The sequence below is a fragment of the Lycorma delicatula genome, chromosome 1 (genome assembly GCF_047948215.1).
Source record: "Lycorma delicatula isolate Av1 chromosome 1, ASM4794821v1, whole genome shotgun sequence".
NCBI lineage: Eukaryota > Metazoa > Arthropoda > Insecta > Hemiptera > Fulgoridae > Lycorma > Lycorma delicatula.
Genome location: NC_134455.1, coordinates 1995936 through 2021746, shown reverse-complemented (window position 1 = coordinate 2021746; position 25811 = coordinate 1995936). Strand labels below are relative to the sequence as shown.

Genomic DNA, 25811 nt, shown 5'->3' with positions numbered 1-25811 from the left:
TAAATAAAACTGATATAAAGGATCTGAGCAAGGTTAGATGGGAAGGGAAGATGAAATGAAGGGTGGAGAAGTTACCATATATTATTCTGGCATTAAGAGAAGAAAAATGGAGTGGGAATTACAGTGAGAAATGGAACAGTAAGATGAATATAGAAAGCAGTTCACGTAGATGATAGAATTATAGCATTAAGAGTGGCAATGTTAGCAAAGATCTAGTCATAGTTCAAGTATGCATACCAATGTCTGTGTATGAGGATGAGTAAATAGAAAGATGTATGAGAATATTAAAAAGTTAACCGAAAAAGAACAGGATTGTTGGAGAGTGGTTATTGGAGTGTGTGTGTAGATTGGAATGTTGTAGTAGGGGAAAATGATGATGGATAGTCTAGGGGAGATTTTTGTAACAAATACATAGTTTAAAAATCATAAGAGCAAAAGGTGGATGTGGGTTATGCTAGGTGATAGATGGTTTTTCTGGGCAAAAAACGCTTCCACATTATCATCACCTGGACACGATATTTGCTCTAAAAACAAAGATATATCAGATAAAACAAAGATATATATATATATCCCAATTAAAGTAATAAAATAACCATCTGCTTTATGGCAGTATAACTCACTACAGTAATTCAAATACTTGAATATAAATGGACGGCCCTAAGAAACTGTAAAACATAAGAATTTCATTATCCCCTAGAACAGTTCGCATGTTAGCCCTAGGTTAAACTTGCGACAGTAAAGCCGCATAACAGATACAATCCACAAGGATATGGTGCACTGTTAGTTGGCATTTACAGTGAACAAAAAAGAGTGCATCTGTTTGAGTCATCAGGTGTCCATGAGTGAGCACAGTGTGTCCTATTCATAAATGGCAAAGAATAACCTCCCACTGGCGATTACTTCTGCTTGAGGAGGGTCCACAATGACACAGTGTGCTTAACTGGATGAAATTTATAGTTAATAATAGCATCCCATTCATTTTGGCATTCATTGTGAACTACCACTCAGCAAATAGACAACATCATTAGAAGCAACAGAAGTAGGCTGAAAACAAGCCTTCTTTGCTGCACTATCTGCATGCTCACTGCCTGAAATCCCTACATCACTGAGGATCCAGCAGAAGCTCACTGTTGTATTACATCTAGTCATTTGCGAAACAACACACTGAATCTAACAAACAACAGGGTGTCTGGAGTACACATCACTAATCGCCTTTAAGGCACTCATTGAATCTGAGCAAATAAGTACATGAGGAATTGTTGGGCTAATTATAATTAAGGCCTTACTAATAGCAAGCAGCTTTTAGACAAAAATACTGAAGATACTGTGGAAGCCAAACATGTATGTTCTGCTGTTTACCACAAAAGCACAACCAAAAGAATTCATTAATTTTTAGAGCCATCCATATAAACTGTAATATCAGGATTCATACTATTTCTAATATCATAAAATTGGTTTCGCAAAATAACCAACCGGATTTGTGTTCTGGGGTAATAGAACCAGTATCAGATTGACCACATATTAATAGAAAGTAGATATAGAAGAAATTCAGTGTAGAGTGCTAGTGGATTATATGGTGCAGATATAGGAAGCTACCAAATATGTTACTGATGAATATAAGCCTGTGTTAATGAATGTAACCCTCAAGAAAGTTAAGATAGTAAAAAAGATTAAAAAATGGAATGTAGATAAATCGCAGGAGGGAGTAGACAGAATAGGAGAATTATTAAACAAGGCTATTACTGAGGCAAAAAAAGAAAATGAGACGGCAGAAGACTTATGTGAAAGAATAAATAAGGCTATCAAAGAAACACCTGAGAAAGAAAAAGGTTATTATGAGGATAAAAGGGCAAAAACTCTGGGTAACAACTGAAATGATGAAGGAAACGGAGGAAAGACAGAAAGATAAAATAGAAAAACAAAAATGGGATAAGTAGTAGATCAAGGTATAGGATATTAAATAATGAATTACAGAAAGAAGTACAGAAAGCAAAAGAAAGTTGGTTGAGGGAAGAATGTGAGGATATTGAAGATCTAGAAAGAAAAGGGCAATATGACCTAATGTCATATTACTGTACTAAGTAAAAATTAGTACAGGGAACAAATGGTTAGCGGAGGTAAAATGAGAGAAATTGAAGGAAAGAGTGCTAAGGAATTATATAAATAAAGAACCGGAACCATTCTCCGGAAGAAGTGAAGAATAGATGGAAATAATACATAAAGGACCTATACATGACAGATGTAAACCAAAGGAATTGACAATACAATTAGAGAATGATGTAGAAGAGTTTGTTAAGGAGCCACCGATAATAAAGTTAGAAGTAAGACAAGCAATAAAGGAAATGAAAAAAAGAAAATCTCTGGGGATTGATGAGCTACCTGTGAAATTCTTTAAATGTCTGAAAGAGGAAAGTTTAGATGACATAACAATCATATGTGTAATAAAATATACAATAGTGGAGTGTGGCTGGAGGACATTGTGAAGATATCATTCCTTTACCAAAGAAAATGAACATAAAAAAATGTTAAGAGCACAGATCAAGTCTTATTTCACATACTGCGGAAATAGTGCTACGAGTACTGAACTGAAGAATCTTAAAAACAATGAAAGAGAACAGCGGAAAAAACAGTTTGGTCTAAGAACAGGGAAAAGAACTAGGGATGCTATAAGATTGGTCAGGGTGATCAACAAAAAGTACAGGGAAACAGAATTACTTATTGCTTTATTAATGTGGAGAAAGCCTTTGATAAGGTTGAATGGATCAAGCTCATGTAAATTCTAAAAGAGAAACGAGTAAACTGGACAGAAGGCTCATCAAGAAATTATACTTATAACAATATGGAGCTATTAAAGTAAATGACAGGCTTTGAGAGTGGATAGAGTTTGGTAGAGAGTAAAACAACAATGCTGTTTGTCTCCCACTTTTTTCAATCTTTATACAGAAGATATAATTAAGAAATTACAGCAGGGTGGGAAAGGAATATGTATTGGAGGTCAGAAGATTGCTTGGATAAGATTTGTGGTTGACATGTTGTTACTGGTAGATGAGACTAAAATGCTACTGAGGATGATATTTAAGAAGAAGTCATGTAGGAATATGGCATTAAAATTAATGTAGGGAAAAGTTATGTATAGAATTTGCTTTTATATGGCTGCGAAGCACCCATATAATTTTTACATTTTTTTTTGTTCGTCATGCACAGTTTAGGCGGGCTGTCGTAGTCTTTTACTGCAGAGAATTGAAAAATTGTCCGCTTTAAAAGTATTTTCTCGGACTCTGTCGCCGTTGGGCATGCACGTTTCTTTAATTTTTTTCTTGTTGGTAATGGACAGTTTAGGCGGGCTGCCGTACTCTTTTACTGCGGAGAATTAACTTTTTTTTTGATTTTTCTCTATATTCCTTTTATTTTTTATTTTTTCGGCAGGGAGACGTTTAACTTTGGTAAATTGCTAATGGGAATTCTTTTTTATTTAATCTTTCCTCACCCTATCCTCACGTGCGAATCTCGTTTTTAGTCGTGAACGCTTTTTCTCCGTCATAATGCATGTCGGGTATACGGATATGCTGTAAGTTTGCATTTCAACTCAGACAGCGTCAAACCGGATTTCGTACTTGAATTCGCGAAAAACCGGCCGACCGATCGCTTTCAAATTTCACCGCCCTGCTTGGGGTCGTCAAATTAACAGTCTACCAAATTTTCGACTCGATCCTACTTTCGGTTTCGGTTCAATTAACGGCACTGTCCTATACCGATAACGGTTGGAGATACTCCATTTATAGTTGAAAAACTGGATTTCCGAGCCGATTTTACCTACTGGGTTGCTTCCTTTTCTTACTCCGACGCTCGGTTCGTTCGTTTAAGATTTTTTTATAAATCTACCCTTGAGGCCGATTTTCAAAACTTAACTGCCCGGTCCCCCATCGCGCAACAGAAACGTGCTTGCCGTCAAAAAATTCAGCAGAAAATCTAGTATTTTTTGGTTTTTTTTCGACTTTTTAACTGTTACGACAGCGATTTTGGAAAAATTGCTTCGACGCGGTAAGGGAAGATTTCAAGGCTAAGGGAGCGTTTTTGCCGATTTTTCATCGCCAATAACTCGGCAACCGTTAGGCCTATCGACACGGGAAAAAAATCTGCCATCCCGATTCGTGTCGGCTTCCGACCGCTACCAAAATTATACCCGTGCCCCCCCCCCCCAATTGGGCCCCAGCACGAATACGGTCGGAAACGTGTATCTCGACAACCGCTCGTCCGATCACGATCAAACAAAAACCGAAAATTTTCTTTTTTTAAGCCCAGAAACATTTGTCTAAAACATTATTGCGTAAACCTTCGGGTTCGCCCGAAAAAAAGATTTTTAAATTTCAAAAACGTTAAAAAACCCATTAACACGCGTTAGGACAAACCGATCCGGACCAAATTCAACAAAATTCAATAGCCAATTTTTAGAGTATATTTGATGCTGACTTCAAATATTTAAGGTGTTTCTTTCTATCAGGCATACTTTTTTTGCAATTACCTATTTTTGTTGTAAGAAAAAAGCACTGTAATGGTAGTATAACAATATGAACCATGCAACTGCTTGTTTCTTCAACACTCAATCTCGTTCTTTTGGATTTTCTGAGGTAGTTTGCCGAGGTTTGTCTTGAGATTCCAACAAGAGTCAGCAGCATTCTTGGTTTCATTTCACGTAGTAGCGTGCTTCCGTGTTGGATATTTCCTGGTGAAAGCGTTCTCCGTGTTCATCATTTTCAACTACAAGATTGGTAGGGAAAATCCAGATGAGAATTTAAGAAGCGGATCTTTAGTGACACATTACATCCAAGTGCTTTATAGGTTTAAGAAGCTCAGTAATGTTCTTTGCCGTTATCTGCCTTATGATTTCCAAGGAAGTTGTTAGATTTCCATGTAGCAACCTCACAGTCATTCAAACTGTCTTCAAATTCAATATCATTCATTAGTTTTCTTATTTGCAGTCCAACAAACATACCCTTCCTTATCTTAGCATCACTTATATTAGGAGACTTATTTTTATAAAGTGAATGTCAGTCCCATCACAATCCTTTGCTTTAATGAAACTTTTCATTAAACCAAGCTTAATGTGTACTTTTTCAGGTTTACTAATGCTGGGCACACTACTCTCTCTTCTTCTCTACACTTCTTCTCTCCTACAGTCAATTTTTCTCTTTTTGGCCTTCTTTTTTAGTATAATGATCTTCCTATCTCTCCTGTTCCACTCGCACAACAAGCAAAAAAAATTAGTATACAGAAGCTGTAAACCAAATAATAGAACTATCACTATCAGGACTCAACAAATATATATAATCACATCAAATGTACACCACAAATGTTTCTCATACTGAAACACATCCAACACTACTTTTAAATGACTCCTTCATGAAAGCTGTACGAGCTAAAAATATTGAGAGATATTATTTCCAACATGAAGAAGGACTGCTTTCAAACTATGCTTTGAGGGGTCTATAAAAGATGCCATTCATTCATCAGGATGTTCCAAAGTTGCTAGTAAAGATTCTACATCATTACAGTAAACTAAGTCCTCACACTGGAAGAAAATGTTCAAATTTACATGCCTGTCATGGAAAGTATTTATTTCAATATCATGTTGAAAAAGATTCCAACCTTTCTGTCATGATGCGAGAATTTCTGCTTGATTTTTAGATAAATTTAGATGATGAACAAGATAATTCAATCCTTACTGATTAGTTAAGTATGGTTCAGTATTTGTATTTTCTAATAAGTCTGGGTCTCTCCTTTGTCCGTAATATGATAAATTCGTACAACCTTCAACATCAACAACTTCATCTTAGTGTAATTTCATGTTTTTGGTGGTCTGGAATTAGAAAACTGCGGACTGTGAGACACTGATCTTGTAACTGAGGGAATATCAGGATATTTAACAGAATGTCTAGTCTTAGCTGTTATCCCTGATAATTTCATTATATAAATATAGCAGTCCGTAAAATGATCCTTCGGTTCTCACCAAACAAATAAATTGCGAATATCATGCGAATACTAGATCCATTCAACCAACTAGTCAGCAGCGTTACACATGAATTACAGCAAATATGAGAAGACTAGGACCTGTCCTGATCACCTACTTTACATCCAAAATATAGTCTATATGATTTTTATTTATCAGTGAAGTTATATTTCTCCTCTGAGACTTTAATTTTAACTCACCATTAATGTGGCCAATATTTTAGAAAAAAACATGACATGAATCATATGTGTGTCATTTGTAATCATTTTAATTACTGTGTAAATAATAGTGATACTTATTTTTTATTGATATTTATCAACTCAAACAAATAATAGTTTATTTAACAACTTAAGTGCTGCAATAAATAAAATAATAGTAATAATATACTACCTGTAGTGATAATGTACCTGTAATGTTCATGTACATGTACTTCCTGGAAAATAGGAAGGGCAATTACAAAACATCTGAGGCACAAATGGAAATTCTACTTCATATTTGGAATCAGCACCCAAAAATACATAAATTTCAACAAATACTGACCATTTAAGAAAACCATTATTGACCAATGCTATTAATGCAAGTTATTTATTGTATGTTACTAGGTATACGTTTTACTTTATTTTGTTATTTTATATGGTATGTATCTAAAAGTGTGAGTGAGTGGCATTAACCGGTAACAAATGTTTAATTGTGTTTAAAAGTGAAAAACATATTTGCACACATACAGATTACATTTAAATTAGGTAAATAACATATGTAGATATTATTTGTTAACAAAATTATGTATATTATTTATCTTGAAATACATGAATTAATAACTACCATTAAAAATATGAGATTGTAACAAACGTGCTACTGCTATATATGTAAATTACTTTTTATTAGTATTCAGAAACTCTTAATTGAGCTTACAAATGCATAAGGTAAGTATTTCATGATATTTTAAACGTTTTAATTATTTTTATTTTTTAGATATTTTATAATACAATTAAGTTTTAAAGAATGAATAAACTCACTTTCAATTCACCTATACTGATATATTTTTAAGTGCCTGTAGCATTATAAACATTAACTGTACTTGTAACTTATATTTTACCTGAACTGCAAAATAGATATCTTTACTTCACTCATCTATAAAAGTACTAAATTATTTCCTGCAATACTAGGAGCCAGTAATGAAGGCCAATCACATTATAGCTCAAAATTATAAATAACTGGATAAAGGTATCCAGTAGTTGAATATTGACAGACTATTTACATTATTTATATAAATAAATAATCTTGGATTATTTATCTATTCTGAAGAACTACTGATTTCAATGTATCAAAATTATATTAGTAATTTTTTGATCATGATGAGTCCTCCATTTGACGTGAGCTATTCCTCAACAAAATTTCTCGTAGGACTTTGCATGCCTAAACTGAGAAATCTCTGCCAAAAGGTTGAGAAAAATAAAATATGTTATGTAAACTACACAAGTAATTATTACTATTCTACAAACATTTATAATAATTTTTAATTTATTTCAATACAAATAGATGAAATTTTCTATCAGCAAAATAATTAATTTTTTTTTTAATCATTAAAAAATGTCAACTAATTAAAATATTTTTAATAATTATAAACATACCATATGCACTAGCATGCTCAATTAATATAATGGCTGAATATTAATAATATTTAATTATTTTACAGTTAAATCATGAATGTTATAATTCCCTATATTTTAATAGTAGCTTCCAAGTAAGCAAGAATCGCTTTGTCATAAACTGATAGTTATTTAAAAATCCTTATTTTTACAATGAAAATATGTCTCAATTTATTTTCAACATAATCCTATTGACTATAAGCATTTTTTAAATTAGGAGGTAACTTGATTTCCTTGTTGAAGAATTTTCCTGGCTGTTTAAAATGATTTTAATTTTTTCAAATAATAGAATAATATAAAATAGATTTTAAACATTTAAAATTAAAATCATTTCCAGACTGCTCAATATCTCACATCAAAACGTTTCAACTGTTCATCATGTTTTGAACAACTGAAAACATGCATTATCAAAGAGCAGATCCACCTGTTAGTAAACTGCCAACAACTACCGTTAACTTTTGTACAGAGTTTTGCACCTTTCTCCATTTGTTTCTTGCAGAGGCAAATAATGATTTTCTAAACTAAAAAACTATTCTCATGACTTTCATGGTAGAAGATAAAAGTTTGAAATTACCGGGTTTGGTCAGAGAATATGAATGGTGCTATTCAAGAGACATACTAACCTCAATTTGTTGAAGAAGACTCTTACCGTATTTTTTCGAGCACACCCGCACTTTTTTTCTTGGAATTGGAGATAAAAAATAAGGGGCGGAGCTTATTTGAAACATAGCCTTTGGCCAGGATAATTTATGTAAAGTAAACGTTTTCTTAGAAGTACCTAATACAATCGCATAAATATAGTTACATTAGGCTTTCGTTTATCAATACCCGATGCCCCTTATACAGAATACATCCTTAATTATTAACATCCTGTTCATATTATCGATAGAAACGAAGTTACGGTATTTTTATAAAACTGATTCATTCTGTATAGGCTGCATCCGGTTCTAATGACACTGCAGTTACAGTATCAGTTACCCATCGTCGTCTTGTCTATTCGCCATAGTCATTGTACCGTTTGTATATGTGGACGGTTATGTGCATTTTATCTGCATCTTATCATTTTATCTTATAAAGTTTAATTCGGTGATTTATTTTAATTACGGCATTAAAATGAGTACAAAAGGTCAGCGTCTAGGATCTTTTACAGTAAATGAAAAACTGCGCGTTATAGAAGAGGCTGAAAAAATTAGAAATCGGGAGGCAGGAAGAAAATTTGACGTAGATGAAAGCTGCATTCGAGACTGGCGTAAGAAGAAACAACTTCTGATGAAAGGCACTGGTAATGAAAGGGCTTTTCGTGGCTTAAAACCAAAATACACAGACATAGAAAAAAATGTATGATTGTTATGGAAAAAAGGAAATGCGGTTATGCTGTCACGACAGAAATGTGTCAATCATATCGTGAAATCGCTAAATCATTGAATAAAGTTGATTCTAAAGCAAACCGTGGATGGATAACACGATTTTTTGCAGCAAATGATTTGTCAATAAGACGAAAGACGACCGTTTCTCAATGACTTCCAGACGCTTATGAACAAAAAATAATACATTTTCACAAATACAGAAATAAAAAGATAAAGGCCTTCTCAAATAGGAAACGCTGATCAAACCCCCGTATACTTTGAAATGCCATTTGACAAAACCGTAAACAAAAAAGGTGAAAAAAGTGTTACGATTCACACTGGTGGTAATGAAAAACAAAGGTGTAGTGTTATGCTTTAACTACTGATGGATCAAAGTTACCTCTGTACATTGTTTTTAAAAGAAAAACTCTTCCTACCGTACAGGTAAATGGAGTTATTATCAGAGCACAAGAATCAGGTTGGATGGACGAAACCTTAATTTTAGATTGGATCAGGTGTGTATAGCAAAAGCGATCACGAGATTTACTTAATAAAAAAAATACCGATATGCTAGTAATGGATAGTTATCGGGGGCACATGACTGATAAAGTGAAAGACATTTTAAAAAAGGGTATGACAGACCAAGTAATAATTCCAGGCGGATTGACATCTCTATTGCAACCACTAGATGTCTGCATTAATAAACCGTTAAAATCTACATTAAAACAACTGTACAGTAAATGGATGGCTGATGAAAATTTCTTTCTCACGCCTACAGGAAGAATCAAACGCCCAGATTTTAACCGGATTTGTGTTTGGATAAAAGATGCTTGGGAAGGTATTTCCACGGAATTAGTAAGGAAATTTTAAAAAAATGCGAAATATCTAATGAACTTGATGGTAGTGAAGACAATCACCTTTGGCAGAGCGACGTGGAGACTACCGGTAACTCTTCTACAGACAACGACAGTGACAAATTTTAAAAATAAAATCCCGTATTAAAAAGCGTATTGAAATGATCCTTTTCAACATGATGCTTTCTTTTCGTTTTACTGGCCTACTGATTCTGAACAAAACTAGTGCTTACGATAATTAATTATTAATATTGTAATTTAAATGAACGAATTAAATGATTTACATTCTGAATATTCTCGTATTTCCGTAATCTTTTATCATATCTATTGCACTTTAAAATACCGGTTTATACTCGATTTTTTTTTTTTATTTTCGGTCCGGAAATTCGTGGTGTGAGGCTTATTCGGGGGAGGGGGGAGGGGTACTCGAATAAATACGGTACTTTGTGATGATCCTGGTCGCCACACCAAACCCTCCGTTCCTAACCCCGATGGGCTTTACCAGAGTTAATCTCTTAGACCCACTAAACCTGATAACACATCACAGTCTTCAGTTTGGCCTCTGTCAGGATGCCTCAGGAGACATTTCCATTAGTGTAGTTACACAACTTACTATCGCCTATGTATGGCTTCTTCCAACTTCGACCACCTACTATAATTTACAAGCCTCAACTATCAATTAACTGATTCGTGAAACCGTGATTCCTGTGACTTCCTCTAACATCAAACTTTTCTCACAAAAACTATTCCCATATCTAACTTCAATTATATTATGAACTCAAATCACTAATTGACCGAGTTTTTTTAAACACTAAAAATATTATTCTCATTCCAACAAAACAAGTGTTGATTCCAATGACAATTTTGTACTAAAACCAACAAACAAATTAATAAATTTCTAATGAAAACATATCTCTCTCTCTCTCTCTCTCTGATCAGGCTGCTTTTGAGAGCAAGGTCAATGTCTACACTCTTCCAAATCACAGCTCCATCACAGAGTTCTCATGACATCCATTCTCATCTTACAGAGAATATCTCAGCTAAGCAGGGCTTCATGCAAAAACGCCTACCTTAGCAAAGTAACCAACCAGACAGGCTTCTAACCACCCTGAGTTTCTATCCTATCTATGCATCCATAACAGCATCAAACTCCTCGGCCATCCACCGCAGGGCTAAGAATCTCAGGAAGCCAGAAACTATATACCATCCCCTTTCAGCTTTCCTATTACCTAGCATATCAAAACCAGAACTGATCCTCACAAGCTCTCTAACTTTTGTATGTTCAGCTTCATACCTGGGGACAGACATACAGGCACGGTGCACATCATCAATGACCATACATTCCAGGTACAAGCCTGAATTAGTCGAACCAAATCTGGCCAACCTATTTCTAAAGGCACCACATCCAAGAAGAAACTGTATTATATGCCATTTGGGGGAAATGTCCCTAGCAACCTGCATATTTTTTACATCAAGAAAATATCATCCAAGTAATGGCCATTGGACAATTCAGTCCAACTGGCCTGCCAAAAATGGACACCTAAGTTGTCTGTCTCTTATTCTAAGGTAAGTTGTTCTACATTCTTGGCATCATAATGTAATCAGTAATTTAGTTTCATATGTATGTTATATAATAAATTCTAAATTCTGTAATCTGTACACAAGTAAAAATATTGTAGCAAATACATAAATGATTTGTAAAAGAAAGAAATTGGCAATATAAAAAAAAGACAAGGAGGAGCAGTTATTAAGCTATTACAAACAAAAATTATAAATAGATAAAAGAACAATAGATATAAATGTAGAAATAGTTTTGATTCCTTAGTAAGATGAAACTGCATCTGTTACAAAATGATCCTTTTTTTTTTTAGAAAACCAATAAGGTTATCATCCCAACACAAACAAGTAAAAACCTACAGTAAAGGTCAATAAAAAAGTTATTTAATTTTTCAGAACTGCCAAACTGAAAGGGAAAACCCATGATTGTACACAAAAACATTTTTAAGAATAACATACAGAGTAAGAGAGAAAATAAGAAATAATGCTGCCAGGTTTTACAAGACTGCCCAAGAAGGAGTGTAATGTATGTAGGTATGTATGTATGTTCCATCATAGCAGCTCAACAGCCAAACCGATTTAGATGTATCAACCTGGGCTGGAATCCTTACTTTATCAGGTTTGTCATAGGCTATAAAAATATACATGTGGCACTGAAATTTTTCTGGTTCAAGCACAAACTTTAAGAATTAAATTAATGAACTGTGAATTAAATTAATGAACTCTATCACTGTGTTAGCTGGGATGAATAATATTACAGAGAATAAAAAAATTAGATTTACATTAAAAATATAAAATATTAAATAAATTAAAAAATGTCTATTTAATAATAATGGGCTTCCTGTGGAAACTGTGTGTGAAGCTAAAGCGGTGAGCACATCATGCGAGACTAGACCAATCATCACCACCTACTGGTAACAATTGAGGTGCCCCTGGGGAGCTGTTTTGGGAGGTGCAATGCGATGCTCTTATAACATCTCTGCAAACAATCGTCTGATTTTCAAAATTCAAACAGGATATTTTTTGGCAGGCTGAAGGCTAACTTTTGCCGGCATCAGGTATACTCTCGATCTAACAGATCACGGTTATTCAGAAATGTTGTTATATCTTCGCAACCAATCTTCCAATTTTCAAAATTCAAACAGGGTTTTTGCTAGTATATTACAAAATCACAATGGAACCAAACAAGATCAAAAATTGACTGATACGCTCAGAAAAATCAAGTGGCCTGCACTAAGCTGAAACCAGATTGAGCCTGGTGAGCTCTCACAAACAGTCTTTGTAGTGTTTGATAACAGTATAATTAGAAGTAATGCTGTCGGTATCAGACTGAGCCCATTATTGTTGAATTTGATGCTTTAAAGGGACAGAGCAAAGTGGAACGGCGTATGCTGCCAGTAATACTGTGCTGGACTGTGACTGCATAAATTACAAGGGACTATCCTAGGTAAAGCTGTCGTATATCTAATCACTTACATCTTTGCCAAGGGCTAGGCTTAGATAGCACTGAGTCACATGAGAAAATTGGAGAGTTTAGCCATTAGTTGTTTGTATCCTAGAAAATTGCTGTATAACCTGCACGATAAAAAGTGTCTCAAGGAACTCAATCGCTTGAAAAATCTAAGTTTAGATTGGTATATGCCAATTAAATAAACAAATTGAAATGATTACAGTGTCCTCATTTGGCTCAGTACATTAAATACGTTATACATAGGTTTTCAAATTGTGAATTTTGCTCGATGATCAATAAAATTATTAAATAACAAAAGTTATTATAAAAATTAAAAAACACGACTGCCAAAAAATTAAAAAAAATAAATAAATTTAACTAAAAACACAATAATAAATTGACCTAAAAAAACGAAAATAAGATATGGAAATATAAAAAAAAGAAACAAGATATGGAAATATAAAAAAAAGAAACAAGATATGGAAATAAAGGAGTAAACATCATTATGCAGTATTTAATTAAACAAAATAATGGGGATCAATCAACTTTCAAACAGTTTTAATTTGTTTAAATATATTTTTCATATTGTGGAAACAACAAGCACTTAAGGTTGTCTAATGATTAAGTTCTCAGTTCTCACCAGGTCTTACATCAGTAAGAAAATTAAGTCCAACGAAAATATTTAAATGCAGTTGGGGGCCTCTAAATAATTAATTTTCCTACATTAAGGACCTCTAATTATTCTACATTAAAAAGCCCCCCCCCCCCCCCCCCCCGACTACATTTAAATATTTTCATTGAGGAACAAAACTTTCTTATCGATACAAAGACTTCTTGCTTTGGTTTTAACATTTTCTTCCAATTTTTTGAGATACATTTCATGTCTTTTTCCCGTATGGTTGTTTCTTTTTCATTTTTGATTATTCACCAAATAAACCAATAATAAAAACTAAATATTTTACCCATAAGGTCAAAATTAACATTTGTGACCAGTATACAGGAGTTCACTAAACAGAATAGTTTAATTATTATTATTAACTTTTATTTATACGACACACCAGAAATCTGAAACCTTTGTTAATCAGCAACTCACAAAGATACAATAATACTGATCTGAGTAATACGAGTAATAAAGGGACTTTTACTCTAGCCTAATCTTTCATGTAAGATTGTTAAATTAATAATAGTATAAATATTTAATATTAATAAAAACTAATATTTCAGCAGTTGTGTAACCGTCCACTTTATTAAAGAATTAGAGGATCGTATCTCACTTTCAAATGAAATAAGTTTGAATGAAGTGCATCAAAAAATGTGTATATGTAATTTAACAGGCGTATACGGAAGTGATGTGGTGTTCACATCAGATTTTTCATTAGTTCAATTTGACAATTTTTTTTTTTTTGGCAGTCGTTTTTTTTTAATTTTTATAGTTGTTTTTGTGTGCTGAAAGAATTTTTTTTAAATCCACAATTGCAAAAAAAATCTATAGTGAACTAAACTAATTATTATCCATGGAGATGTGGAAAGATTCCAACAAAAATTTAAGAAAAGCAAAACTGAAAAATATTCCTAAATTCTATCAATAAGTTTGAAAAATTAAAATAGCTTGCCTGTTTTAACGACATCATCTGTGAAAATAAATTTATCCTGTTTGCTACTAAGAACTTCCATTATAGTGCCATTTAATGAACACCAACACAAAGCGAACAATCAACTGTTACACTTTCAGACAGATGATAACAACAATATATTAAATTATGCTGACACATGATTGAGAACAAATGACATATTAGCCATCACCAAATGATGCAAGATAATGACACAAGTATAGAATCATTATTGCCCCAGATACAGTTGCTACTGTAGTTGTATAAAAATGGAATGAACAGTCTCCAATTTCTGCTGAAGCACAAGTCACAAATAGAATGGGTAGTAATGAAGAACTATATTGAACAGTATCCCAACAATTAATAGCTTTTTATCATGAGAAGATGGTGAACAACTAAATCATAATTCTGCTAAGAACTCACCAAAGCTTGACAGGACTCAAGGAAAATGTTCAATTTGGACTCCTATCTGAACTATTATCTAACATTTTAAAAATTAAATTTTAAACTAAGCAATTTCATGTGTTCATCAAAATGGGAATCAAAACTTTGCATGTTGTGTTAGTGAGATTTCTTGTTAATATAACAGTTCTATATTTCATCAATAAATTTTAAGAAAAGCAAAAGCAAATTCCTGTTTTTGGAATTTGGAGGAAATTTGTATCCAATAGTTTTTTCCAACCTTAAGAAGATAAAACTGAATTTTACAGCAAATTCTTAACAACTACCATGAAGTGTGATAACACAAATTGCAAAATCATTAAAATGTAGAGAAAACGATGGGTTTATAACTTATAACTTTGTTAATTCCCACAAAAATAATGAAAACTTAAAACAAAATAATCAATAGTACATTGAAAGGCACTGTTTTCTGATGCAAGTGATCTGGAAACTACTGTTCAAACTCAAAACGTGAAATTTCTATTATCTGGGTTCCTGCTATAAATAGTATATGATCAATCTATCCCTTGCTCCTTTAAGTCATTAACGCCTTTGCCAAGATTTGTACATTCCTTCTTTTTTCATGCTGAAGAAGACAAGATATTTGCTTAGAGCAAGAGCATTCTGTATTGACTGCTTCAAGGGTGGTCCTAGTGATCAGTCAAAAGATATGTTGTCAGAATTTTCTCTTTTCTGATGCAGTAACTATTCCTTTCAAGATGCTAAACCAGTCTACAGTTCACCATTATTTAAATCAGTTTGTAAAAAACACTCAAGATATCTGTCATTAATTAAAGGTGCCACACTTCTCCTTACTGGGTAAAAAAACCAGGCTTGTAATGACTTACAAGTTGATTTATTAAAAATTTTTGTATTCAAAGACATGGAAGTTAGAGAAATGATTCAACACAGAATTTTGAAAACAGAATAATATAAATAGCAAATTTCCAGACACGGTGTCATGAAAATATTTTTTAATTGTTTACTGAAGCTTTCCCAAGTAAATGGAACACTCAATGGACTTGACGATAGTAAAATTATTCTTAACCTCAGAAAGGAAATTTTTTATTAAATACACTAAAAAATCAGACAAGTCCACTCTCTCTGTACAGAGGGTGGACTTGTCCGATTCATTACCCCGATCTTCCACTGAACTGGTGGCCTGAATTTCTGCAGTAGGTAAAACTTATATTATTTTAATTAAACATCCTTTTATCAAGAAAAATAGCAATACTAAAAAAATTATTAACAACTGACTTTAAAATTAATTGAACTACTTTCCTAAATCACATTACAATACTATTAGCAATAAGAATACAATTAAAGTAATTACATTAGTAACGTACTCGTGTAATAAAATGTATTTAATAGAACAACTATTACAATTAAATATTACATTGCTCTCCATGGAACGGTACTGTTTCAGTTTTTCATCCGGTTGGTTCTGGGTTGAAACCTTGGACAGATTTGGTACGTTCATAAACTGGCATTGAGATGTGGCATATTCATTGAATTTTTTAAGTTTTTATTTTCCTGATTAGCCATTTATTTCTTCTCATAATTTTTCTATTTTTTTATCAACTATGAATATATTTTAACTGTTTAGTTGCAAGTAGTATACATACCCCACTTTTCTTATCGATTGCCTGATTCTGTTTAATAACAGTAATATTTTATGATCAAAATTCCAGGTTACTACATTTAAACTTAATTTACTATTTCTTCTTTTTAAATAAATTTAAAATACCATTCCTGTTAATAGTCTAACAATCCAAAGAATGCCATGGTTTTTACACTCCTACGTTCTGATTTTTTATAATTGAATTTTTACTCAAGTTAAAACTGCACTTTTTTGAAACAGCTCAAGTTAAAACGGCTGTAAATTCATAATCAAGAATTCAGATTCAGGGAGTCTTTCTTTAAGAAGTGCCATAAAATTTCACTAAAATAATAGTAATGAAGAAAACATTTCCTTGGAATTTACAGCTGTAATTTTCCACTGCTACCCACAGATATAAAATAAAAGCTTAATAAAAGCAAAGTTTGAAGTTTCTTTAATTCTTTCTTTTAAAGATAAATAATCAGAAAGGCTATGATTACACACAACCAAAAACAAAAAAAAAATAATAAAAAGGTTTGTAAGAAGGCTCAACCAAAACAGAAATAAAATTATGATAATTAGGTGGGTGTAAATAATTCACTGGGGGAAAAAAACAAGAATAGTTTCTTATCTTGATTATTAACATAATGATTAAGTTGAGCAAAATTTAATTTAATTTAATTTGAAAAAATGTAGCAATAGTCAAACAGGTTTAAAAAATTCTAAATTTGTCATCAGATTTAATCATATCATCATCCATACTATCAACTCTATGTACTGAGTGAAATTTCATTAAAATGCTGCTTAACATTCATCATATAGTATAATTATATGATAAATCATCATATAATTCATCATAATTACATATGGAAATTATCTGAGTAACATACTGAAGCATTATCAAAGTCATGAGATATCCATGAGTTACTCTGACTGCCTATAAGCAAAACTGAGCAAGCAGTACTTCACAAAGGTTGTTTCACACTGAAAATTTTAACAGTAATACCTATCTAATGTATCATAAATTATATTTTCTACAACAGTTAGCTACTGTTACATATTAACTACATTCCATAAAAGAAATAGAGTCAGATGTGAAACATTTCAGAAAAATTCAGATGGCTTCATAAAATCCTAAATTGACAATTTTACAATATTAATTACTCCCTCTTTTAATCCAGACCAAAAACCAGCACACTTAATAGAATTAAATTTTTTTTATTAAATTGTGAATTTGTAATCTTCATGTGATCTTCCCAAAAATTATTTATTTATTGGGCAAGATGAGATAGGTTTCCAGTGAACAAATACACAGCTACCATCCATTCATTTGATTTTGTATCAATGAAGAAAATGCATAATTTAGTTGTTATATCTAATTACAGGAAACATAATCTGATAACTATTCCTCTTTTCTAGCTCTACTTGATTACTTACATTCATTAAAAAAAAAAAAACCAATACTCAATATAAAATTTAATTTGCTTTTCTGATACTCTGCAGCTTAGAATAAAAACAAAATAAATTTTCTGGATTTTGCTGTAGAAGCTGAATGGCTTTTTTTCTCTAACTTCCATGGTAAAAATGTATATATTGGTCTGGGAGATCAGAAAGTGATTAGCTTCAAAATACAGCCTTATCCAAATAACAAATTTATGGTATCTTTTAAACTTTACTAAAACTGTCAATATAAATTTTATCTACATTGAAGAAACAGAACATGAGAAAAAGAAAATGATTTTTTAACAAACTGTTAATTTTAAGCTATTCAATTTAAAGGTACTCATTAAAGACATTTCATGAATTTCTAGAAATAGAAACAGGGTTTTAGAAGAAAAATATTTTATGCATTCTTCTGAATTTTTTATTAATAATGCGAGCTAACAGAAAAGGAATTTTAAATAAAAGATATATATGGATATGCAACAAGAATACATAATGGTTTATTGCTGAGTTGAATGTGTTCTCACAAGTACACTCCAGTGGTTTAGTATAAATAAGTTTCTTGCAGACCCAGTGGTCTTTCATCATTATAAGTACTTCCACAAATTCTTACATTCTCTGGGAGCCTTACTCATTAATATTAACAAAAGTTAACCCAATTAACGCTATATGAACACACTTAGTTACCAGACAATACAAATATTACTGATTTTTTTTTTTTTAATTCAGAAGGAATTTCATTAAAAGTATTTTATAGGGTTGTAATGAATAATTTTTAAAAATAAGTTAATATTGAGCAAGTATTTTATAAACTTATGTTTACTTAAGTTTACATATTCAGTCATACCTCATTTAACGTTACCTCTGCTAACAAAACCTCAATATAAATCCATAATTTATAATCTTTTTTGGTTATTTTTTATTAAAATCTTATTTTATGGAAATATTTCTATAGAATAAATGAGGACAACTCCATAGTCTATAGACCAAAGAACTTTGTATACAAACACTTTATTTATTAGTTGAAAATATTAACTTAATGAACTTAAATTAAACTTCATGTATATTTATAATCACAAATTAACAATTAATTCACTCAAGAGTTGAAGATTTAGAAAATCTTGTGAATAGCAAAGTAAAAAAATTAGAAAATTGATCCGGTAGATGGAAGTTTCTACTGAAAACGATTTACAACAAAACATTTGAAAAGATGTTTGAATGATATAGATAAATATTTTTATTTTTTTGGGGGGAAAATGACCCAAAATTTAGAAAGAAGTGTTACTGTAAAATAATCAATATTAAATGTAATAAGTATATACAATCAATCATTTAATGAAAGAGAAAGGAGCTAGTAGACAATAAACTTTAGATTCATATTTTCAAAAGTTGTAACTACACAGTTGCAATAAATGATCATTTTACAATAAACATTTCTTCCTAAACATGTAGATCATTATTATATAATTCTGATGAAAATCTTTTTCTAATACAAATACAAAAAAAAATAATTTTTGTTATAGATTAAAATAAATATTTTAAACATTTATGTTTTTACTGTATTAAAAGTTATTGAATATAAATGGCTTTCTTTAAAAATTAAATATATATATATATATATATATATATATATTACTCATCAAGGAACTTATTCCTATCCCAACCATAATATTTTTACCTCTGATAATAAAGTTTCGTTTAAAGATATAACTTTGTGAAACACATCCTTTTCATTAAACAGGTATGACTGTATATAAATTATATATATAAACGTAAAAATATTTTTGTAGCCAAGCCCAAATTTAAATATTGACTTTATATTTTTAAAAAAGGTCTTTTTAAGAAATGTAAAATCAATATTTATATCTAGCTACCAAAAAATTTTTACTTAATAACACAATATGTATGTCTTATAATCCTTAGCTTAAAATAAACTCAAATTCAACATTCTAGTTCAAATAGGGAAGACTTTTTTTTAATATAGCACATATAATAAGATTAATCAATCAAGATATGGGATTGAAATCTCATGTTTTACTTATTCTAGTAGTTGTGGTCTTACAAATTTTTTTTAAATTCAGAAATCAAATCCAAAATTGAATATTTCTCTACTGATTTTATATGAAATTAACTGCGTAGTCTCATACAACTAAAAGAAGAAAGCTGAAAATGTAATTGTAAACTGTCTGAGAGAACTAGTTGGAAGTAACACTGATACTGCAAAATTAAATCAGGAAGACTGCATAAAAATAAAAGCTCCTGAATATGGTGTGCTTAGGTATGGCAATAGTGATCAACTGATTATAAAAAAAATTATAAAATTAGCACTAAATCTTACCAAGAAACTATTTTGAACCATGAAAAATTTCTTATCATGGATTGTAGAAAAAATTCAATGCAGAAATATAAAACCAACAGTTAAATTGAATTAAAAACTGCATAAAAATTGAAAAAAAGAAAAACATATATTCGGTGAAAGTTTAAACATCATTTTCTTGCACTTTTCTTTATTGTACTGGAGATTTAATCAAATGATAAAACAATATATTTCCTTTACAATATTTAATGTATATTAAAAGAGTAAAGTATAGATGGAAGTTTAAAAACTCTATAAAGCCATTTATTTATTAAAACTGAGTATCTACATTGTGTAATTAAATTTTAACATTTTAAACACAAACACATGTTGTATATATATTTATTGAAAATTGTTTAAACTATAATTAAAACTGACAATATTCTGCAACAATTAATTATTTTTAAGTTATTACTCCATAAATAATTTCACACAGCAATATACTGAAGTATCTAAAAACAATCTTCAATGGTAGAGAGATTTTTTACAATTTTGTTTGTTGTACTATCAAATATTTGCTTTAGTTTATTATAAACTATTAACCTCTATCTACATAGTGTGTTTTTCATCACAAAATATCTTATCTCTGATTTGTACAGTTTTTAATAAAATCCAGCAAAATTTACCAATGAGAATACGAAATTATACTGCTAATTAATAATACATTAAGCATTTACTTAACGTGCAATACCAGTAAGAAAATGAGATTCTATAATCACAATAGCGTGTTCCGAGACTTTTGACTATAATTTACAAATTGACAAAAAAAAATATTAAAATAGAAAATGAATAATAAATAAACTTACCTACAGCTGATGGTGTACCCTTAATCTGTGGTGCATCAGGTACAAATAATTTTGATTTGGAAATCAAAGCAGGTTCTTCAAAGTAATCATAAACGCTTAACCTACTAGATTCTAGACTTAACCAACGAACAATAATTATCACAATAAATGTTAAACTAAAGGTTTTAATAATTAGATTCTTCCTTCTTCTATTAAAAAGGTATGGCATAATTTAATAAAAGGTGTGTAATGTTTATACTAAGAGATTAGCCGCATTGAAACAATCACGTTAACGCCCGATCTAATACTATCTACTAGGATTCTTTCTCTCCTCAAACAAAAAATTGTATTCATACTCTACATTGAACTTTTTGTTCAAACAACTATTATCTGATAAACGAACAGGAACTATATCTTCAAAACAGCCCATAAATGGAATAAAAATCAGATATAAATCTACTAATTACACTGATAATCTCGAACTGTCATTTACATTTACATAACAAGCCTCGCTTAGATGCTGTCATGACAACCCAGTGTTGCCGCTACGAGAAACGAAAAGTATTGTGTAGGTAGTACTATTTTTAATCTGATGAATACCAGATTTTCGTTTGCAGAGGGGCATGACCAATCCCAAGCGGTTAGTATGTGATCACGTGATCTTGTTTTATATTATTTTTTGAAAAACTTGCTTCGTGGTCTTTGATTGTATTACTGTTATAGTATTATATTTACTTGTGAAAACTAATCAAGAAATAAAGTATATGTTATGTAATAATAATTTTGCTCTCGTTATGATTTACTTATAGCTTAAACGAAAAAGAAATAAAAAAATTAACACAATCATTTTTCTTTCTAAATGTTTCACATTATTCCTCTATTACGTCATTTATCACACCCACAGCAATAGTTTCAAATAACCAGTCACTTAGTTGCAATAAATATTGCACTTAAAAATTTCACAAATAATTTTTAACAAATAACCAGAATTATGAAACACAGTACGGTTTTATTTTTACTAATGTTACTCATAGTGTAGTAATTTTCTTTAAAATAATTATTTTATTTCCTTTTCATCATGGAGAATCTACAACAATAACGTAATTACTATCATACCATTATAAAATGAGATTCTTAAACATACTATGATATTTTTTAAATAAAATTATAAATGAAAAACTGTATCAACACAGTACTTCTACAGATAAAAAAAAATCATTTTAAGAGCTGTTTAACATTGTTTTTAATAACAGTAATTATGTTGATTAAACAGTAAAATTGAAGCACAATACCAAACTTCACAAAACACTCTTTCAGTGTCATTCAGTTACAGTAAGCTATTTATAATAGCTGGCCTCCATGGTGCGAATGGTTTTACTGCGATGAAGAAATCTAAAGTAAGAAAATTAAACAATAAGAATGAAAACTTACACTTAACCTGGCAATCTTTGTTTCATACCTGATCAGTGGTGGCTCATAACTAAAATTAGTGGGGGTGCTGCTCCATCCTAACCCCATAGGGGAAGACACCTGCCTTGTGACGCTTCTGGTCACCACCCACCCACCTCAGTCATAGCCCTGCCCTGATGGGCTTTAACGGGTGGGGGGGAGCTGCTCCAGAAAATTTTTCTCTGAGCTCTTTCAAGGCCATGGTTAAATTTTTCTGTAAAAAGATCCAAAAAAAAGGATGAATCAAATAGAATAGCTGAAAGCAGGATAATAATCTACTTTTACACTTTATATCATTCAAGAATATGGTAAACGTATGGTATTCAGTTTAACTGGATAAATAATAAAATTCCAATACAGATAATATTTTTTAGTATTATTAGATAATAACTTAATAAAATGTTCACTTAAGAACACTAGTCCAATGATGCTTAATTTAAATTTCTAGGTATACAGAAACAAATACATAATTAGTTTTTACTAATTACCTTCTCTTTCACCCTTCCAGCATTTTTTTAGACAGATTTGAGAGTCAAAGAGCTCTTGCTTTCCACAATCTTCTGATCACTGTGGAAAAAATAACTAAACCACTTTCATATTCCTTCCACCGACTAAACCAGAAAAGGGAACAAACAAGGAACGTTCCATACACATGTGGCGTAAAAAAAACTACCTTCCACCAGCTCACCAGAGTCGGCACTGCAGGAATGACAGTGCTCTCTCTCCCTTGCAGCCTCACAAGCAGCTTTCTATGTACGCATGCACACAACAGCCAAACACTACACCGCTGGAACTGTGAAGCGCACAGTTCAATACAAAGATTTTGTATATTTTTCATAAACTGGGGGATGGCTACTGACATTAAGCTTAAGGGGTTATATATTGTAAAAGTATAAAGAAAAAAGGACTTATTATATTTAATGTTATCAATAATATCAAGAGGAAATAGGAGGTGCTGCAGTTGCACAGTGCCTATATGCCGGCCGCCACGGTACCTGATTTTTTTTAATAATAATTTATCGAAGAAACCTAAACAAAATACTATCGCAATCACATTCAATCATAGAGCTGCGCATATTTACTTGACAATATTCTAATCTCGATTTTCGGTGAGTGGGTTTAAAAAACACTTGTGAATACAGTAGAGGGCATGTGCACAGTGCCATGCAAATTTGAAAAATATTAAAAATACTTATAGCATTTTGTGATTGGCAATGAAATGTAATTGTGCTTTAATTTAACAATAACTGAAGTCTTCAAAAACAAAATAGGTATGATAAACTGATAAAAATGATAAAACTCAAGAAATATAATTTAAGTTTTAAGTAATGCAGGACAAAATTTTTACATAATCAGTAGAATAAAAACAGTAAATAGATTTTGGGTGCCCGTGTGAGTTGCACACCTTGCACTCATGGCAGAACCGGCCCTGCTATAGATCTATCCTTGTACAATTACCTACATTTATAGATTGTACTTACGAATATAAAAAATATTCTTAAGTACAGAAGAATTAATGAATTTTTTAATTTATAAAAAATGCCATTCCTGACCAGGGTTATAACCCAAGACCATTTCGATGGAAACTGAATTGCAACCTCTACGCCACAGAAGCATGTAAAATATTAATTTTATTCTCAAGAAAGGCTGTATCACCTTTTGAGGAATAGTCTGTGTCTCATGTCGAGTTACCTACAACCAGTAAGGAACTTAATATACTACATGTGTTACAAATGAGTCATAAATTATTTTTAATTCAACTTAATGATGCATCATATATATTGTCCACAGTCATTTTGTTAATTTACCTTAAAACAACATTAATATATATAACATTTTTGTAAAGTCCAGTCACTTTGACTGGTAAATAATATAATTTTAATTGGTTAATAATAATATTAAAAACGATGAAAAAGTAAATTTTGGAAATTAACCAAAAAAAAATTTATTTAAATTATAATTTTTTTTACCCAGCAGTTAAAAATAAAATATCTTTTATATCTTCTTTTTTTTTTTTAACTGAATTTTTACGGGCATCGACTGCTAAGGTCATTAGCCCTCGTCACATTCTTTAAAAGTAATTTGTATCACCATCTGGATCGTCATATGTAAGGGTGTAAAGGGCCCTTACATTTTATTTAAAAGCACAAACTACACAAAAACATTAAGACACAAAAGAAAAGTACAACACACAACACTTACGGGGTGTAAAGGGCCCCGATATTAAAATTTGAGATAAGGTTCTCAAAAGACCATAAAATTAAAAAATTCAACTTATCAATACCATATCTTTCTTTCTTTCTTCTTCGAGTCTCGTTTATAGTTTGTTTAAGCACCCTCGGGGCGACCAGAATCGTCGTTGAGTGTATATCAGTCGCGCCAGGGTGCCGTGGCAGTTGAATCCTTCTTATAAGCAGGCTACAGGCATGCACCGCGCATACCCATAGCCTCACGCCCTCAGTCCACCCTTGAGGGTCCCCCATGCCATCATCGGACACACCTCGACTCACTGCTCTTGAGTGCAGGTGAGCCAAAATGGCCTAGGCAAGAGGGCTACCTCCCGTCACTATACGTGCCACGCTTCGAGACTCCCTTATATATATATAAAACTACCGCTTAGAGATTCTTTTATCACAGCTTTAAACTTTCATTTTATAGACTTTTAAGAAGTCCACTGGCGTGTAAAAATGCAACTATATTTTCTTCATTTCCATTATCCAGATCAGCAGTAATATTATTTCTAAGACAGAACCTCTTTCTGAGGTCCTCATATATGGTACACTCTTCTATTAGATGCTTGATTATCAGTATTTTATTACAAACACCGCACATTGGTCTCACTTCGCCGGTTAACAAATATGAATTTGTTAATCGCTTGTGACTGATTCTAAGTCTGGTCACCGCTACTTGTTCTTATATACTTGTACTTATATACTCTTATATACTTGTTCTTATATCTTCTTAAATTATTTTTTAGATAAAATTTCAATGAAAATAACACTAGAAGATTATTAGGGTGGGTTTCTTTCTCCCCATCCCATTTATTCACAACCCTCTCTTCCATTTTAATTTTTATCTATTCTACTTAAATTACCTTAACCTTTTTTTAATTAATAGATATCTGTTTTTATACAATTATTGTAGTAAGTGTTGTCCTCTTTTTGGTGTTTTTCTTTTTTGTTAATTAAATTTGTTTCTGCTTGGTTTTATTAGAAAACATTTGTTGTTAAATTTCCTATTGGTTTTACATGTTTTTACTCTCTT

At 31.5% G+C, this 25811-nt stretch overlaps 1 protein-coding gene across 1 annotated transcript in view; it reads right to left on the bottom strand.

The window, feature by feature from the left end:
• Positions 1-21629, bottom strand: part of Pgant1 (Polypeptide N-Acetylgalactosaminyltransferase 1) — a 116966-nt gene extending 95337 nt beyond the window's left edge. The window contains exon 1 of the mRNA XM_075356478.1: positions 21120-21629. Within this exon, the coding sequence (XP_075212593.1) occupies positions 21120-21327 (208 nt within the window). The 5' untranslated portion in view covers positions 21328-21629. The remainder of the gene's footprint in view (positions 1-21119) is intronic.
• Between the last annotated feature and the right edge of the window lie 4182 nt (positions 21630-25811).